We start from the raw sequence: 18,598 nt of genomic DNA, 5'->3' as shown, positions 1-18,598 counted from the left end.
TAAACAAAAACATAAATAAAATTAATAAAATAAAAGGAAAAACAACAGGATTTCCTGCCCAGGCTGGCTTCAAATCACAATCCTCACAATTCTCAGCCTTCTCAATAGCTAGGATTACAGATGTTCCTGACCGTCTAGTGAAGCTTTGGAAGGCTGCTTTTAGGAGGCTCAGAAGTTCACACAGTCCACAGTTAGTGAAGAATAGGTTCATTGTTTGTTCCTCAACATATGAAAGAAGGAAGGCAGGACTAGTATGGCCATGAGGGACTAATGAACAAGGGTTTCCTGCCTTGCATATATAGGGCTAGGCCTGCCCTATTCCTTTTATCCTTCTCTCTAGACCCAGAATAAGGGGCAGTCAGTGACAGAAGGGCAACTATCTAGGTCAGGTTCCCAAGCTGTGGGAAGGGGTCCAGGCCTGTCCTTTGCCCTGTCCAACCTATCCTCTCTATGCTTCTTGTACGTGCTTCTTGTACTCCAAGCCCCAGTTGCACCTGCATTTTTCCAGACCTTTACCTTTTTTTTTGCCAGTCCTGGGGCTTGAACTCAGGGCCTGGAACTCTCCCTGAGCTTTTTTTTTTGCTCAAGACTAGCACTCTACCACTTAAGCCACAGTGCCAGTTCTAGCCTTTTCTGTGTAGGTGGTACTGAGGAATGGAACCTAGGGCTTCATACATACGAGACAAGCACTCTACCACCAAGTCACATTCCCGGCCCCAGACCTTTATCTTTATTGTGCTTCCTTACTATGTCTCTGTGCATGCTTTCCCTTCCTGTTCAGGTGCCCTTATCTCCAAGTACTTTTTGGAAAATTCCTACCTGGGTCAGCTCAGGTGCTGGCATCATCTCTGGATTGTTCAAGCAGGGTTAACTATTCTCACTCTGGATTTCACAGTCATTTTGCAGATTTGTGAATTTTATCTCTCCCCCGCCCCCAGTTACCTGTGCATTTGTCTAGCTTCCTCCCCCTCCCTGGGAGTGTTCAAGGATAGGAATGATGTGTTATTTATGCTTCATAGAGGGCTTGGCTTTTGCTAAGTGTTTGTTGACTGAGAACTCTGGGACTGCTGAGGACTCTTTTGTCTTTTCTCACAATCTTGGGCTTTTCTTGAAACCCACTATAATCCCTATTTCTCCAGTGACGCCACAGCTCACCCAGACCCCTGTCCCAAATAATGGCTGATATCCACAATCCAGCAAATGCAGAATTAGGAAGTTGAAGCACTGTCAATCAGGCTTTGGGCTGGGGGGTAGATGTTGAGCAGAAACAGATAATGAGGACCAAGTGGGGTGAGTTGGGGGCTTGACTGCCTTCATTGGCCATTTAGGGCCTGACAAGTGGATTCAGGCTGTCCCTCGCAGACTGACCTCTGAGCAGGCTCCAGGCAAGGCTGTCACTTGCCTGTCCTCCTACCTCCTGGGCCCATGGCTGAGCGGCTGGCGGAGGCAGTGCTGGGCCAGCCCGAGCAGACAGCCTTTTGCGATTGCTGGCTCCAGGCCTCCCAGCCCAGCTTGCAGCTCCCCCCAGAGTGGTGCGATTGATTGGCTGCAGCCAGAATGGGCACCAGTCTCCCTGGCTTGGACAGAAACGGGGCCATCTGTTACACCTCTAGTTAAAAGTACATAAAGTTGAGCATTTGTGCGCCGACAATACCACCCCTGACACCCTCCACGCGGCACAGCGCTCCGGCTCCTTGGCAGGCTTGTGCTCCGTGACAGGCCTGCACAGCAACGCCTACACACTGGCTCAGCTGGCAACGCCACAGACACCATAGCTCCACCCTCCAGCATCCTGGCCCAGCTGGGTCCAGCTACAATCTCAGGTCCCACCTGTACCAGAGGATGGAGGTAGGGCTGGTGTGGGTAGATACTGTGATCCCCAGCTCAGGCTGCCTGGGAGGGACCTGATGCTAGACTTCAGGCTTTAATTCAAGGGACCCCAGACTAGTTATGTTAGCTCTTGAGTGCAGGCCCCAGACAGACCGGGGTTAGCGCTTGGCTCTGAGCCTGGACTTCTTGGCTAAGCCTATTAGAAAAGTTCATCTTGTGTCCCACAGAGTCATACACCTTGAGTATGGAGTCACCATGTTGAACAGTTCTACCAACTAATGGAATAGCTTTGGACAAGACTGAACGTTTGCCTTGAATTGAGTTCTAAATCCTGGTTTCTGGGCTTTAGGATATGAACCCTGATTTCTGAATTTCATTTTCTGGTTTCTACTTCTGAGCCTGGACAACCAAAGCATTCCAAAAACATCTTTTCTTGCTTGTCATCCATCTTCCAGATCAGCCTGTCTGTTCCTCAAAACGATTGTGGACAGTCCTGTCTCTGCTCCGTTGCTGCTTCCTCACTCCAACTCAGAACTTGCTATTTCTTCCTTCCAGCCACTTAGTCAGTCCTTCTAGACTCAGCTCTGCTATGCAGATTTCTTTTTGTTTTGGTTAGTACTGGGGTTTGAACTCAAGACCTAGTGATTGTAGGCAGATACTCTACAGCATCATACCTCAAGCCTTTTTAATGAACTGGTGTGTGTGTGTGTGTGTGTGTGTGTGTGTGTGTGTGTGTGTGTGTGTGTGTGTGTTGATACTGGTGTTTAAACTTAGCACCTCAGACTTACTAGGCAGATACTGTACTGCTGAGCCATACCTCCAGCCCCAGTTAGACTTCTTGGATCCAGAACCCTTCCTTGCTCTTATCTCTCAGAGGCCACTGCCCTCTCTGAAGAGCTACTCATGAGGTCTGTCCAGTTTGAGCCTTGAGTTCTTCTGCCCAGGCAGACCTGTGCTGGTCCACATTCTTCCAGTGGCTACTTTGTGGTTCTACCAGACTCAGCCTGGAAGGCAGATGGCCAGATAGACAAACAGCTCCCAGATCATGATTTACTCATAATTTTGTTAAGAACACAGATATTAAATACCTGCTGTATGCCCAGACCTACACTTGGCATGGAGTAGGAGAGAAAAATCAATAAAATGAGCTTAAATATAACAAATATAGTCAATATACATTGTGAAAAAATGAAGTACATAACTTTAGAGTGGGACAGAAAGGGAGAAATAGGGGGGAATGAGGGAAGGGGGTGACATTAACCAAGAGAAGCATTGTACTCAGAGACTGAGTTGTACTTTTGTACAGCTGCATAGTAATAACAATAATGATAATAATAATTAATCGCTGGGGGGAGCGATTAGATTTGGATTCTGCCATTGAAGAGCTTACTCATTAATACAGGCCATGAAGCTGGGCACTGGTGGCTCACGCTCCTGTAATCCTAGCTACTCAGGAGGTTGAGTTCTGAGGATCAAGGTTTAGAACTAGCCACCTCAGGAAAACCATGAGACTCTGATCTCCAATTAACTGCCAGAAAACTGAAGTGGAGCTGTGACTCAAATGGTAGAGAGCTACCTTTGAGCTAAAAGCTCAGGAACAGAGCCAAGGCCCTGAGTTCAAGCCCCATAAAAAATTAATTAATTAAATAGATATGTGTGTGTGTATATATATATATATATAAAAATAAATATAAAATGAGCTAAATCCATGTACAAATAACTACCATGCAATGAACCAACCAAGTTGGCCAATGTGCTCCATAGACTTTTTGTTTTGTTTTGTTTTTTATTTTGGGTTTTTTTTTGCTTCCCCCCCCCCCAGTACTAGGGCTTGAATTCAGGACCTGGGCACTGTCCCTGAGCTCTTTTTGCTCAAGGCTAGCACTCTACCACTTGAAAGACATCACTACTTCTGGCTTTTTCTGTTTATGTGGTACTGAGGAATCAAACCCAGGGCTTCATGCATGCTAGCAAGCACTCTACCACTAAACTACATTCCCAGTCCTTCAATAGACTCTTAGAACTTGAAAAGGCTCAGGAGTTTAGAGACTAATCTCAGCCAAATTAATTATATACATTTTTTAAGATAATGTGAATTCAGCTGTTACTTAACACAAAACAAGAGATAGCTAAATGGGGAAGATGCTGCTGCTTCTAAACCTGAGATTAGCATCCTCTTCAGCAGGTTCTGTACTCCACCTGCATACTCCAATGGAGGTGGAAGCTCACTCCCACCCAAAGCAGTTCTTTCCATTGTCCACACCTCCCCCTTCAAAAAGCCCTTCACAGGATGAGCTGAATTTAGACTCCTAGTCCCTGTTCAGCATTTTTCAGGTCATGATCCCATCTCCTCGAACCACACAGCAAAGTTGGGATAAGGGCAGGCTTAGTCAATTGCTGAAGGCACAAAATTTAAGGGGAGCAACATGGAGAGCAAATATCTCCTTGAATCTGGGGCTCCAGGCATCTTACTTGACCAGCTCTATTCCTCACTCTGCTTTTCTTCTCTACTTAGTCCCAAGTGGGAGCTGTTAGATTCCTCCAGTCCCATCAACCTCGAAGTGAGCCTCCCCAACAGCCCTCAGCATGTGGATGACCTAATGCAGCTTCTGCCTTAGAGAAGGACTGAGATTTAAAAGGGAATTAGTAGTAGTCAGGGAGGATCACTTGCCCCTTTCAAGCCTCTCCTGTCCAAGTTTTCCTGCTTTCCTGGCCTGACCTGAGTTCTTCCTAGAACCTTGGCGCAAGCAGCATAAGTTAGACCAAATCTGAGCCCTCAAAGCACTTAGGCTGTAGCACTGAAGAAGATTGGGCAGTGAGCCTGGTTATAGTCTGATTCTCCCTCCTGTCAGCATCTCCAGGTGTGTGTGTGTGTGTGTGTGTGTGTGTGTGTGTGTGTGTGTGTGTGTGTGTGTGTGTAAGGCAGATTCATGGGCCATGGAAAACTGTTGAGGATACATATGGTATCCCTGTCCACCCAAAAGGTCTCCAACTTCTATCTGCTGCCCTCTATGTATGTAGAGAATAGGAAGGCTAGGGAAGGAGAGACGGGCAATCTGGGAGATGTGGGCTGCTACACTACTTCCTATTCAGCCATCTCAATTGAGCCACTGATCTTGCTGAGGCTCTATTTGCTAAGTGTAAATGGCACTTTAACAGACTAATTTCCAGCCTGTATGTAAGGCTATTCAAGAGCCAGGGGTCCTTGAATTGATCCTTTCTAGAAATGGGGAAGAACGAAGATGACAATTAACCAAGATGCACTGATAGCCTGACTTATGGAACTGTAACCCTTTTGTACAACTAAATACTACTACTACTAATAATATATCTTCTAGGTTTGATGGTCATCACTCACTGGGAGTCAGCTTGAGGTGGGTTTGAAAAACCTGGGCTCCCCTCCAACTGAAGTTCCCTATTTGCTCCCCTGGGGTCTAGTTTGATACAAGTTGTCTGGAACCATTCCTGTAGCCTCCTGGTTCTTCTTTGGCCCTCATATATCCCCTCTTCTCAGATCATTGAATTTTTCTTTCCTCTTTATAAAACGCTGTCCACCCTCACCTCAGACTCCCAAGAGCCCCATGAGGGAGGCAGTGATGGAATTCTTGCCTTTTTCATAGGCACAAACCAAGGAGCTCATTGAGGGTTAGGAAGGTGGAGGAACTTGACCTCATCTCTTGTGAGTCCTTCCTGCCAGCCTGGATCTCCAGCAGTCAAGAAGAGGCACGCTAGGAAGGGGGAGACAGTGGGATGTGCTGGCACCCAGGGCCCAGGGCGGACGGACACAGGTCGCAAGTCGGCCAGGGCCTGCACTTGCCTTGTCCTGACAGCAGTAGGCACTGTGGCCGAGACGCCACTGTACAGGAGCATTAACTTAAGAAGGGCTCACACTAATATCCCTGGCTGTGTGGAAACAGCATTTTATTAAATGCTTCACACAGATTTGGTATAATAAAGATGAATATATTATATCCTTTGCCTCCCCCAGAGTAAGACCATTATAAGAGAGGGGAAGAAAACAATAAAGTGAAACATAAATACAACATAATGGGGCTCGTGGCGAGGAACGCCTGGCCTGTTGGGGCTGTCACTGGGCGACCCCGCAGCTGGGGCTCTGGATGGGGTCACCAGGGAGGAGGACTTCAGCCCTTTCTTGCCATCAAAAAGGTCCCAGTCTCCAACTTCTATTTGCTGCCCTACAGCTAGCAGATCTCTGCTGTTGGGGGAAATCTGCCCTCAGATAGGTACATCTGGAGAATAAGAGTTCTTGGATCCTCTGAAACTACTGGCCATGTGTTCCTTCTCCCCTGGGTCCAGAACTGTAGGACATAGTCCCCATAGGACATAGGATGGACTGATTTGTGAGAGGCTGGGCAGGCTCTAAGAACAAATCCAGGACTGATGGTTTCTATCTTGGTCCTGATGCCAGCAGTTATGTCTCATAACTTGCAGAAAGTCGTTTATTAGGTCTCACTTTCATCCTTCTCTAGTATCAGCCAAAATCGTTTACTTGAAAATAAGAATCTCTGCTCAGCACCAGTGGTTCACTTCCTGAAATTCTAGCTACTTGAGGCTGAGACCTCAGGGATTATGGTGTGAAGCTAGTGCAGGCACACACACACACACACACACACACACAGACTTCGAGGCTCTGTATCCAATTAATCAGCAAAAGGCTGGACTGGAAATGCGGCTCAAGTGGTACAGTGCCAGCTGTGAGAAGAAAAAGCCCAGTGAGAGTGTGAGATCCTGAGTTCAAGTATACACACAGGAAGGAAGGAAGGAAGGAAGGAAGGGAGGGAGGGAGGGAGGAAGGGAGAGAGGGAGGGAGGGAGGGAGGGAAAGAAGGAAGGAAAGAGAAAAGAACGAAAAAATAATTCCAAAACTTTCCCAAACTTCTCTCTGCTTAGTTCCCCCACCCCTACCCCACACTAGATCTAAGCCTGAGCTCTGAATACGATCTAGACCGGAACTCACTGGGAATGTGGGGACTGACCAGAGCCATGGTACCACAACCTCAGTTTCCTTTTTGACAAAGTGGAGACATGGAATGGATTGAAGGATTCAAATGTGTGGCACCCAATGGCTGTAAGAAAAATTAGCAACAGCAGGAACGGCCAATTGCTCAGGAAATATTCGTTAAAGTAAATAGCCATTTCAATCTACAATTCTCTCCTTACTCCCGCCCCATCCCTTAAGCCCCAAAGGTAAGCACCCCAAAGGAAAGTGTAATCTCCCTTCACCTTCCCTAAACCTCCTGCTTTTTGTATCCTCAAGGCTCAGAGACTGGACTTACCTAAAATCACACAGCTGGCACATGGTGGAATCCTGTGAGGTCCAGGTGCCTTCAGCACACCCCACCTGTGAGTGAAGACATCTTAGTTGTCCTGATGAGTGTTCTGGAAGCTTGTGGAGCTTGGCCATGAGCCAAGAGCAGCAGGGTTAAGTCTAGGCTTTCCTGGGGGGTGCCGCTCACAACGAATGGATGAAGAAAAATCAGTGGAAGAAATACTTAATGATGAAGGAAAGAGGAAAATAAAGAGGGGGAGGCAGGGATAGTGGCAGAGGTGAAGGGGGGGGCAAGGCAGAGGGGAGCTGTCTCCTGAGACCAGCTCCATTGTGCTGGGGTTGGCAGGAGACTCACTAAGTGGCAGTGGGAAGTGGAAGATGTGGGCAGGAGCTGGAAGAATGGATGGATTTGGAGGCATTGGTGGGTGTGAGATGGAATGAATTCCATCCTTTGCAATCAGGATTCTAGGGACATGTGGGAAGCAGGAAAGGCCAAAGGGAGATGGTTCCGCTCTAACGAAATAAGGTTTCCGGTTTTGGTGCTACACACTTAACCTCTCCAAGAAGCCTAATGCTTCTGATTTTTCAAAGTTCAACTCAAATGCCATCTCCATGAGGAGTAAAACCAGAGTCCACGCTGCTCCCCTCCCTGCATGGGGAGAGAGCTGTGGCCCCCGAGGCAGAGGCGTCTGATCTGGCTAGAATTGGACCCAGGCCCCCCAAGGGTATGGTGGGGGGCGCGCGGAATACAAGCCAGGGAACCTAGGGTTCAGAGCCGGTGGGGTGCTTGCTTCACTTCAACAGCAAGGAAAAATCCCGGCAAAGACGAAGCCGCGCCAGGATCCGAGCACTCAGAACGAGACTCAGCCGCTCTTCCCATTTTGTTTAGAACCATCATGCCCCACGCTCCCCACGCGGGTGAACACTTCATGTGCCAGGCTTTCATCGGGCAGGACGCCTGGATCCTTGCTTACCCCTATTCTGGCCTCCATTGGTTGGGCTTGTCTTCTCTGGCTGGGGTCGGGGGCTCTGGAGCTGGGACAGCCGACCCAATTCTCCTGACTAGTGGAGGTGGAGGGTGTTGGGGACTTGCTGGCTGGGAAGTGACTTGGCCTAATCCAGGATATGGACAGGCAGGGGGTCTCTCCTCTAAGTTAGTGGCCCCCCTCCTCTTGGCAGGGACTGAAGGGGAGGCACAGGCGGCTGAGGCGCTAATGCAATGAGCCCCTGCGCAGCTGCTGAATTATTCACGTGCAGTTTATTACGAGAAGCCTGACTCAGGCCTTTCTGGCTCCTCCGCCTAGCTGGGTAGTGGGGCTCCTCGGTCTCCGGGCCTCTCCCCCTTCCATCCCCTCCGCCTTTCCACAGAACCTAACCCAGACCCTGCTGCCTGGGCTGCACCTTGTGCCTTTCCAAAGGCACTAAGATGCCTTGGCTACTATTAGCGGTTTTACATCCACCCCCGGGGGCGGGGGGGGGGCGGGGAAGGGAGGTTCTTGGGTGCACTGGGACAGAGACGGAGAAAGGGAGAAAGTCTGCTCTTGGAGCTTGGAGGTAACAAACAAGGGCAGAATGCAGCCTCTATTCAACCTGCAAGCCCCATACATAGTCCTTGCCCCAGACTTTAGACTGCCAGGGCTGCAGCAGGCACTACTAGGTTTCCTCCCAAACCAGGCAACACCGCGAGGAGGTATGGGGCGTTCTGGCTCCTTCTGGGCTTCCTTCTCTGTTTTTTTGTTTTGTTTTGTTTTTGCTTGGCAATGTCCCTTTCTTCCAGAATATGGTCCCTGCTTCTGCACTCACTCACATGCTTCTTCATTTTCTTTTCCAGTTCAACTCAAATGCCACTTCCACTGGGAACAGAACCAGGATTTATCCACTCAAGGAACTAGGGTTCCTTTATCCTAACAACAGCCTCCCTGGACTTGTAGGAGATATGTATCTGTTTCTTTGCCTGCCCCTCACTCTGCCTCCATCTTTGTCCATTCCTATCTACTTCAGGGCCCAACACATGATGGGAAATTAATCCTGTTTTTATTTTTTTTGGGGGGGGGTCCCCGTCTTGGGGCCTGACCTCTGGGCCTGGGCGCTGTCCCTCAGCTCTTCAGCTCAAGGCTAGCGCTCTACCACTTGAGCCACAGCACCACTTCTGGCTTTTTTTCTTTTTGCTTATGTGGTGCTGAGGAATTGAACCCAGGGTCTCATGCATGCAAGGAAAGCGCTCTACGGCTGAGCCACCTTCCCAGCCCAATCCTGTTGTTTTTAAGTCCATTTCTAAGTCAGACAACAGCATCCCAGCTGGATCCAGAAGCCAGTCCTCACCCACACCCTCTCCCCCCAAAAAAAGAGGTCTGTGTGCCTCTGTAAATGTTGGAGATGTGAGCAGCAAGAGTGACTCACACATCTGCATGCAGCTGGCAAAAGCAACACACCTACCCTACACTTGAGCCCCTGGCCTTCTCTCTGGGATATAAGCTAAGTTCTGTGCCTGGTTCTTTCTTTGTCTTTTATTTATCCAGTTAGTTTATTCATCCAACAAATGTTTGAGGAGCTCTTGATGTATCCCAAGCTGGCATAGGGGCACAGAGAGATTGAGGTACCATTCTCACCAATCTCAGAGCCAGATGAAAAGAGCGGTGGAAGGGCAGACAGACATACCAATGTGTTTCTGTTTCTGGCAATGAGACCCTGAGGGAGTGTACTGAGGATATAGATAGGATAGGAAAAATTGCCCCAAAGGGATGATTGGGCACGAACCACAGGGCAAGGAACTCTAGGAGGAAAAGGGACAGATCATTCTGGCTCAGAAAGCAAAAGCTGGAGACCAAAACAGAGGCTATTCTGGAGGCTGAATTGTATAACCACCTGGACCTTGGCACCTTCTAGGAAATCCTCTCACCCTCACCTATCTATGTCACTTAGTGGCCTGTCTATGCTCTTCCACTTCCAAAGGACAGTCAATTCTTCCCTCCATGCAGGGATGAAGTGCCAGGAAGGTTGGTCTGGTCCAAGTGGAAGGGCCCCTTGATAGTGCATACCCAAGGAATTCAGTTCACAAAAGAAGTAGGGAGGGGAGTCAGGAAGGGACGTTTCAAACCCTAACCTCTCTTCACTAGCTGTCCTCTCCAGAGCCAGGTCTGGGTAATGAAAGCAGGGTAGGTTCAAAAGCAGGCTTTGGAGTGCAGCCTGCATTTTGGAGTAGCTGGTTCTTTACTCCCCTAAGCTTGGGAGGAGCAGCTTCCCCTCTGTTCCCCATTGGCCTGATTTTAGCCTTTGCCTTTTCTGGATCTCCAACCCTTTGGGGAATACAATGTCTTATACAACTAACCCAAGAAAAACATGCCCATTTGTGCTCCTATATAAATTTTACATACAATTTCTGGGATCTGCCAAACTCCTGAAGCTTATTCAAAGAACCCTGGAGAAAGTCTGATTAAGAACTTCACCCTGATGGTTGCTGGTGGCTCATGCCACTGCCTGGCCTGTAATCCTAGCTACTCAGGAGGCTGAGATCTAAGGATCAAAGTTCAAAGCCAGCCCAAGCAGGAAAGTCTGTGAGACTCTTTTTTTTTTTCCTGTGAGACTCTTATCTCCAATAAACCACCAGAAAACCAGAAATGGTGCTGTAGCTCAAGTGGTAGAGCACTAGTCTTGAGGTGAAGAGTTGAGGGACAGCATCCAGGCCCAGAGTTCAAGCCCCACAACTGACCAAAAAAAAAAAAAAAAACCTTCATCCTTCAGAGATTAAAGGTACAGGCTAGAGACAAAAAAATTTTAAAACGTGTTCCAATCCCAACTACTCCAAAACAATTTGTGTGACTTTGAGAGGCTTACTGAATTTCTCTGTGCTTCATATTCTTTATGTAAAATAAGTATTAGTAGTAACTACCTCAAAAATTTTAACAACCATGCTTATAAATCCTATCCAGTCAAATGGCTGAGAGCTGAGAATTTAGGTTCAAAGCCAGCCCAGGGAAGACTAATTTGATAGACTCTTATCTCCAATTAACCAGCAAAAAGCCAAAAGTGGAGCCAAGCTGGGTGCGAGGTCCTGAATTCATGTCCCATACTGGGGGGAGGGGAGAAAGTTGAAACAAGATAGGTGCTGGTGGTTCACATCTGTAAAACTAACTACTCAGGAGGCAGAGATCTGGAGGACAGGTTTGAAGCCAGACAGGTAGAAATTTCTCAGAGAGCAAGTAAGCCAAACAAGAGTGGAAGGCTTTGAGTTCAAACCCTGGCACTGGCACCAGAGTGGGGCGGGGGGGGGGGGGGGAGAGAAGGAGAGAGAGGAGAAAAGAAGGAAGGAAGGAATAAGAGAGAAGGAGAGAGAGGAGAAAAGAAGGAAGGAAGGAATAAAGGAGGGAGAGAGGAAAGAGGGAGGGAAGAAGGAAGGAGAGAGGGAGGGAAGGAAGAAAGAAGGAAAGAGAGAAAGAAGGGAAGAAAGAAGGATGGAAGGGAGGGAAGGAGGAGTTGTAACAAATTAAATTAATAAAACAGCCTGGAACCAAGTAGACTAAAGGCTTGTTCATATTGATATTGTCTTGGTTATCATTGTTACTACTACAGACTGATCTATAAAAACCAAATGGGCAGTCCTGGCTCAACCAGAGTGGTATGAAACCATCTTTGGAAAACCATTTTTATAGCAGAAGCACTCTCTGAATTCCCAGAGAAGTAGTCTCCATGGGGCAAAAGTGATCCAGACTAGTGGTCAAGTTAGTTCGTTTTAAATGGTGTCAGACCTTTTTTTTTTTTTTTTTTGTAAAGGAACTCTAACCTGAGAGCCAATGGCTTATGCGAAGAACTTGGAAACAAATGGGGCTAAACAACAGTGTGGATTGAATTCCAGGGAGCCTCTGAGGGGGTTAACTGAATTATTCTCCTGTGCTAAGGAATAACTTATTTTGTTTGAGTCTGCAGGGTCCCCTTATCATGGTGATTCATGCAATGCTCTTTCCCTCCTTTGTCCAGAATATTCCTAAAACTTGGGGCAAGCAGATTTTTAGTAGAACAACTGCCTCCCTTTCACTGGAGATGGTCCAGATGGATCCTGGTCTTATAGGCAATGAAAAAGAATCAAGGGTCTCTGGATATGAGACCAGGGTTTGAGAACAGATATTCAGTCTTGAGTAGACTCCAGATAGCAGCTGCCACTGGCTCCAGGTGACACGAAACTAGCCCAACTGACTAGGAGTAGGAGGTGCTATTGAGCGAGCATCTCCTGGTGTGGAATCCCAGAAGAGGGTTGAGATGGAAAACTAGAATTTTGACTCTGATGGCTAGGTTGCTTCTAACCCATATCTACAGCCATTGCAGGCTCTCTCCCCTTTTGGAGTTTCCTGATCTCTAAACTCTGAGCCGTTCTTTTTTTTAAATGAAATCATTTATGTCATATTTGCTGAATGGACATCCATTCAGCAAATATTCTAGGTGTCTTATCACTGGGTGTTCCCCAGGCCTGGGTGGGTCAGGGCTGCGTGGAAAACTCACAGCTAGGATCCTACCTTTAAAGATCTCAAAGTCTTCTTGGGGAGGGCATCCAATTGCAAACCCAAAATGTACTTCATTGTGCCACGGGAGGGGGAAGGGAGGGCAGACAACTTGGACCCCCCCCCCAGCCTGTAGGATCCTGGACAGCAACACAGAGGTTTGGGGGGAGTAAAGGTGGGGTAAGGTTTTGGGGGCCCTCTGGCAGATTTCAGTAGGTGGCCTGGACAAGGGAATTTGAGCAAAAAGAACTGAAACAACAACACACCAGGTGGTACCACGTGCTCCTCAACAGGCTGCGAACCTGAACACAAACAAGAGGCCAACCAATTAGGCCAAAGGAGGAAAGCCTTGGGACTGGGCAGCTGGTACTAGCCAGAAGGGGAAGGGAAAGTGGATGGAAGTAAGACTGCAAATGATTGTGGAATGTCCTCTCTTCATTTTGACATGGTGAGGCCAGAGACTACAGGCCCCAGGGAACAGTGCCCTTCTGTTTCCCAGTTCATATTCTTCCATTTCCTGGAAGCTTCCCAATAACCCTGAACTCTGTCGGTCTTCAGGAATTGGGAGATGGGCAAGACTAGGGGCTGGGCTTGTCCTTCAGGTCCAACTCTACAGGACTACCCAGTGTAGAAAATGATTCCAACAAAAAAGGGTGTGTATATTAAAGGAAGCTCCCACCTAAAAAGGTAGGGACTCCAAAGGACACAGCTTCCTTATTTAGAAAGACCCTTCTGCTAGCACCGAGGAAGGGTGTCTTGCCTGAGGCTCTGGGTTAGGGGGTTGGCATTATGGCAAGAAAGGTCTAAGGTGAGATCCTCTGGGTAAGGAGTGAGAGAAGGAAACAGATGTGTCTTGCAAGCCTTCTCCATCCCAGCCTCTCCTGGCATCCTCATCCTCAGACTCTTCTCCATCTATCCCTATCCATCTATCATCTATCGAGATTACTAGGCCCAGCATCTCCTCAAGGCTTCTAGGACAGAGGAATGTCTCAGAGACAGAGGATACATCCTGCCCTGGGGATGGGCCTGCAGCTTTGGGGGACTATTTCTGCTTCTGAGCACCAGCCATTATTTCCTATGCCCCTCCACCCCAAATAATGCAGGGGAAAGATTTAGAAGAGAGTAGGATACTCCTTCCAGTATTCCCGGTGGCCCTAGTGCCCCTACAAAAATCCTTTCACCCTACTTGTTCTCTTTTACTCCAGAAAGCTGCAAGCTGTGATTCCAAACACAAAGTAAATGTGAAATTTAAAAAAAAAAGTCTATCCCTGACACATAAAGACCCTTTCAAGGAGGCAAAGAGAGGAGAGAGCCTGCATCCTGCTCCATAGTCTAGCTGGGTGAGGCTAGCTGAGCTCACTCCCTTTCCAGGGCAGACACGGGGGACAAGCAATTCCATATCAAACTGTCCAGAGCCACAAGTCATCCAACTGGAATGTCTGGGCCCCTCTTAGGTCCGGGCTGAGCTGCCTAAACCGCACTGCCCACCAGGAGTTTACAAACAAAGCCAGCAGGTCTGTGTGTGCTGGATGTGAGGGAGAGCTCCTCTTTCCTTGGCTCCAGCCCTCTTCTTTCTCCAAGGGCAGAATTGGAAAATTAGGGTCCGACACAAACCAGATGGGGTAGCAAGAGAGAAGAGGGCCGGAGGGCACAGTTCCACCACAGACATGTCTCAGGGAAATCAAAGATAGAGATCCAAACCTGTCTGTATGTCCAGAGGTTCGCCCACGTTTGCATAAATACCTCCATGGAGAACCACACAATACACACATTTGAAAGCACAGACGCCTTCAACTAATGCACACAAAATACTCGTCTACTGTTCATAGATTCCAGGCCACTGGGTTCCAACCTCCAGCTTCACTGGAACCCGGCCTCCCCGCGAGTTCCAAAGAGCGCAGCCCTAGCACTGGCCCGGCCCCCTCTGGGCTCCCACCCCGCATCCGGAACAGCTGGAGTCGGCCGGTCGGCGGGCCAGCGGGTTCACTCTAGCCCTGCACAGGGCTGGGCGGGGCAGGCAAGCGGGGCCCCTACCCGGGCCCCGGCCGAGCACAACCGGGAAGCTCTGAGCCGGTGTTGGTAGCCCCGGCACGCGGTCGGATTGCCTTCGGAAGCCATCACCAGACAAGCGGTGGCCCTAGCAGGCCTCGACAGCCTGACAGAAGGAAAGAGTGCCAGATCGCTGGAGGAGGTAGGGCGGCCGCTTCGGGCTCAGGCGGAGGGAAGAGGCTCCCGGAACCACCAACTACTCCTCCCTCTGTCTCTTGGCGTGGAAGAGACTGAGTCCTCCAACTGGTCTCCTCCCCCAACTCTTGGGATCTCCATGCCTGTCCAGCGTCGCCCACCCAGGGATGTGGGGCTGGCCAGCCCTGGGCGGCGGGGTGGGGGTGGGGTTGGATTGAAGATTGTATTTTTCCCAGGCGCAGGGCCCAGGGATGAGGGGCAAGGGTTCCGGGAATGGGGGGCGCTAGGTTCTTGATTTCTGCTGGGCAAAGTCTTCTCTGAGCGGCAGCGGGGCCCACTCGGGCTCCTGTTCTTACCTGGCCCGCGCGGCGACCACGTCCCTCCCAGGCTGGGGCTCCCGCCACCCTTCTTGGGCTCCAAATTCCGGGTAGAAGAGCCCGAGATCTCCGGACTGGCGCTGCCATCTCAGCCAGGCCGGCGGGAGGTGGGTGCGCCGGGGAGCCCGGTTCTCAGTTTGGGGTGGGGGGCGGTGGCTTTTCAGTCGCCCGAGGTTCGGGTGCAATAAAGGCGCCGCTAATGTAATTTACAAACAGCTCGGCCCGAGTGCGGCGCGGAGCCGGGACTGACAGGCGCATTAGGCAGGCTAATTCCAGCCGGCTCCTCCTACCCCCGGCCCGCTAATTAATGAGCTTTCCAACTTAGAGCCGCCTGCATTGGACAGACAGAGAGTGAAAGAGAGGGCGAGGGAGAGGTAGAGAAGGAGAGAGACGGGGGGAGCTGAGAGGAGAGAAGAGAGGGAGGGAGGAGGGAGAGGAGGGGGGAGAGCGAACAGAGAGAAAGAAGGAAGAGGAGAAGACAAGGGGAAAGGGAGAAAGAGAGAAGTGCTGCTGCAGATAATTGATTACTCCTCGATCAAGGCTAACTTGTTAGCAATAGTCAATTGCCCCGTCTCTCCGCCTCCCCTCGCAGTCCGGGATCCGCGCCCTCGCCTCGGCTCTTCCAACTGCCGCGGCCAGGACCCGGGGCCAGGAGCCGCCGCCGAGCCACCTGACACCTTTAAATAGCACCGGGGCTGGCGAAACTGGAGCCCCGCGCGGCGCGCCCCGGCTCCAGCCCCGGATTGCTGGAAGCCCCAGCGGCGGCGGCGGCGGCGGCGGTGCCCGCGTCAGCGCGCTCCTCTCGGGGCCCCGGGCGGCTCTGCTTGCCTCGGCCACCGCGCTAATCACCCCCGTGCCTGGCCGCGTCCAACTCGGCGAGGCCTCCTTCCCACCCCCTCGCCGCCCTCCCGCACCGTCCGACGCCCGAGCTGCCCGCGGGCTGGGTCCCCGCGGCCCGAGCCTCCCCGGCCGGGCCCCCAAACGCGGCCGAGATGACTTCCAAGGAGGACGGCAAGGCGGCGCCGGGGGAGGAGCGGCGGCGCAGCCCGCTGGACCACCTGCCGCCTCCCGCCAACTCCAACAAGCCGCTGACGCCATTCAGCATTGAGGACATCCTCAACAAGCCGTCTGTGCGGAGAAGTTACTCGCTGTGCGGGGCGGCGCACCTGCTGGCCGCCGCCGACAAGCACGCGCCGGGCGGCTTGCCCCTGGCGGGCCGTGCGCTACTCTCGCAGACTTCACCGCTTTGCGCGCTGGAGGAGCTCGCCAGCAAGACCTTTAAGGGACTGGAGGTCAGCGTCCTGCAGGCAGCCGAAGGTAGGCACTGCCGCTAGGCTCCCCTGCGCCCCGCTGCGCCCCACGCGCAGTGCCCTGCACGGAAATGTCCTGTGCCTCTGTCCTGCGCCGGCCGCCAGGGCCCTCCAGCCTGAGCCGCGGGTGTTGGTAGTTAGATGGGACAGGACCTAGTCCCTGATACCTAGAGACCTCTAGGTAGGCCAGAGTTGGGATGATCTGAGAGAGATGGTCGCAGAGGTCTCCGGGCTCTGCTTGATTCCGTCTAGTTCCCAGGTTCCCCACGGCCTTACTCATGGAGTGGGGAGAGACAAGCTTTATTTGGGACCTTTGGGTAGAATAGAGTCCGAGGGTGGGAAAAAGGTGGAGAACCAAGGTTCACACCGCCGTAAAGGAGTTTTTATCTGGCTTCTTCTTCCTGTTCTCAGACCGGATCTGTAAACCCCAACTCTTGGGGGGCAGAGACTAAAATAATTTTTTTTTCCAAGGGACTTCTAGGAGTCCAGAAGCCGGAGGAGCTTTGCCGTAGCTCGGGTTTGCTTTAGTCTTGAAGGTGAAATGAAATTTGGAAAAGGGGACCCGAGACAGAGCAGCCTATTTGGGCCTGAGTGGAGAGTTACGGGACGAGAACCAGGTGGGGGTCTTCACTGTCCCGATGTGAGCCTACACTCGTTTCTTTCCAGGCCGCGATGGGATGACTATCTTTGGGCAGCGGCAGACCCCTAAGAAGCGGCGAAAGTCCCGCACGGCCTTCACGAATCACCAGATCTACGAATTGGAAAAACGCTTCCTTTACCAGAAGTACTTGTCCCCAGCAGATCGCGACCAAATCGCGCAGCAGCTGGGCCTCACCAACGCACAGGTCATCACCTGGTTCCAGAATCGGCGTGCCAAGCTCAAACGGGACCTAGAGGAGATGAAGGCCGACGTGGAGTCCGCCAAGAAACTGGGCCCCAGCGGGCAGATGGACATCGTAGCACTAGCGGAACTGGAGCAGAACTCGGAGGCCGCAGGCGGTGGCGGCGGTGGCTGCGGCCGGGCCAAATCGAGGCCGGGTTCTCCGGCTCTCCCCACAGGCGCACCGCAGGTCCCCGGCGCCGGGCCCTTGCAGCTCTCTCCTGCCTCTCCGCTAACGGACCAGCGGGCCAGCAGCCAGGACTGTTCGGAGGACGAGGAGGACGAAGAGATCGATGTGGACGATTGAGTGGCGCTCTGGATCTTGCACCACCCGGGGCTCCTAAGGCCCGCGTGCCCGCCGCCTCCCAGACCCGACCGGACCGCCGAGGGGAGCTGGGACCCCCTCTGCAACTCCCGCCTCCTCCCTTGTCCACGCGCCCGGTGTAGGCCCCCATCTCTTCCCTCTCGAAGCAATAAATCCGATCTGGCCGGCCGGGCTGGCCCTAGAACGAGGCTTCCGCCGCCCCGGAGCCCTCGCTGCCGTGCAATTTTTGTATGGCTTCTGTATAAATATTTAAACCTCTACAGCAGGTCCTTCCCTTCGCCCGCAGCCTGATCTTTTGATTTCTTCTCTTCTCTTCTTTCTTTTCTTTCTTTCTTCTTCTTCTTTTTAATATCGCAGATATTTCGATGTTTGCAAAGCTCGGTGCTGCCGGGTTGGTAAAGGGTGAGGCAGAATGGAGAGTGGCGAATATTAACCCCAGGGTCTAGAAGAGGGGCAACTCCTGCCGTTTTGATTTTTCTCTGCATGTGGCGAATGCACCGGCCCGGTTCCTCTTGGACTCCCTGGGCCTATGAAAGTTGACTTTTAAATTTTCCCTCTGCCTTTTCTTCTCCTCCTCCCCCTCCCCCTCTCAGGCGTGGGAAGTGGGTAAGGGTAGCAGCCAGGTCCTGACTTGCAAGTTTCAAAATCACTCTTTCCCTCCTCCCCACGCAAGAGAAATCTGTTTTCGGTGCCATTTCTGCCTCCCAGTGCCCACTTGCTATATTTTTTAAATTCTTCCATCCCTTCTGCATTTTCTCGGCTCTTAGGGACAAAGCAGGTAGCCAACCAATCAACCAACCATCGAAAACAGAATCCAAAGCCCTAGAATTATTTTTTACTCTTTATAGAATTTTTTTGCATGTGACAGAGATAGAGAGGAGGCCGACCCAATCCTTTACCCTCACCCCACC

The 18,598-nt window shown here is 51.1% G+C and overlaps 1 protein-coding gene across 1 annotated transcript; it reads left to right on the top strand.

Annotated features, from left to right (window-relative positions):
• The first annotated feature begins 16,027 nt into the window (after nt 1-16,027).
• Lbx1 (ladybird homeobox 1) lies at nt 16,028-17,962 on the top strand. The gene is made up of 2 exons (XM_013017703.1): nt 16,028-16,489; nt 17,149-17,962. The coding sequence occupies exons 1-2, from the start codon at nt 16,165-16,167 to the stop codon at nt 17,667-17,669; spliced, it is 846 nt and encodes a 281-aa protein (XP_012873157.1). The 5' UTR covers nt 16,028-16,164; the 3' UTR covers nt 17,670-17,962.
• The last annotated feature ends 636 nt before the right edge of the window (nt 17,963-18,598 follow it).

Source organism: Dipodomys ordii, unplaced genomic scaffold (assembly GCF_000151885.1).
Source record: "Dipodomys ordii isolate 6190 unplaced genomic scaffold, Dord_2.0 Scaffold36, whole genome shotgun sequence".
Lineage (NCBI taxonomy): Eukaryota > Metazoa > Chordata > Mammalia > Rodentia > Heteromyidae > Dipodomys > Dipodomys ordii.
The sequence above is the reverse complement of the archived record's forward strand: the minus strand, read 5'-3'. Positions and strand labels throughout refer to the sequence as shown.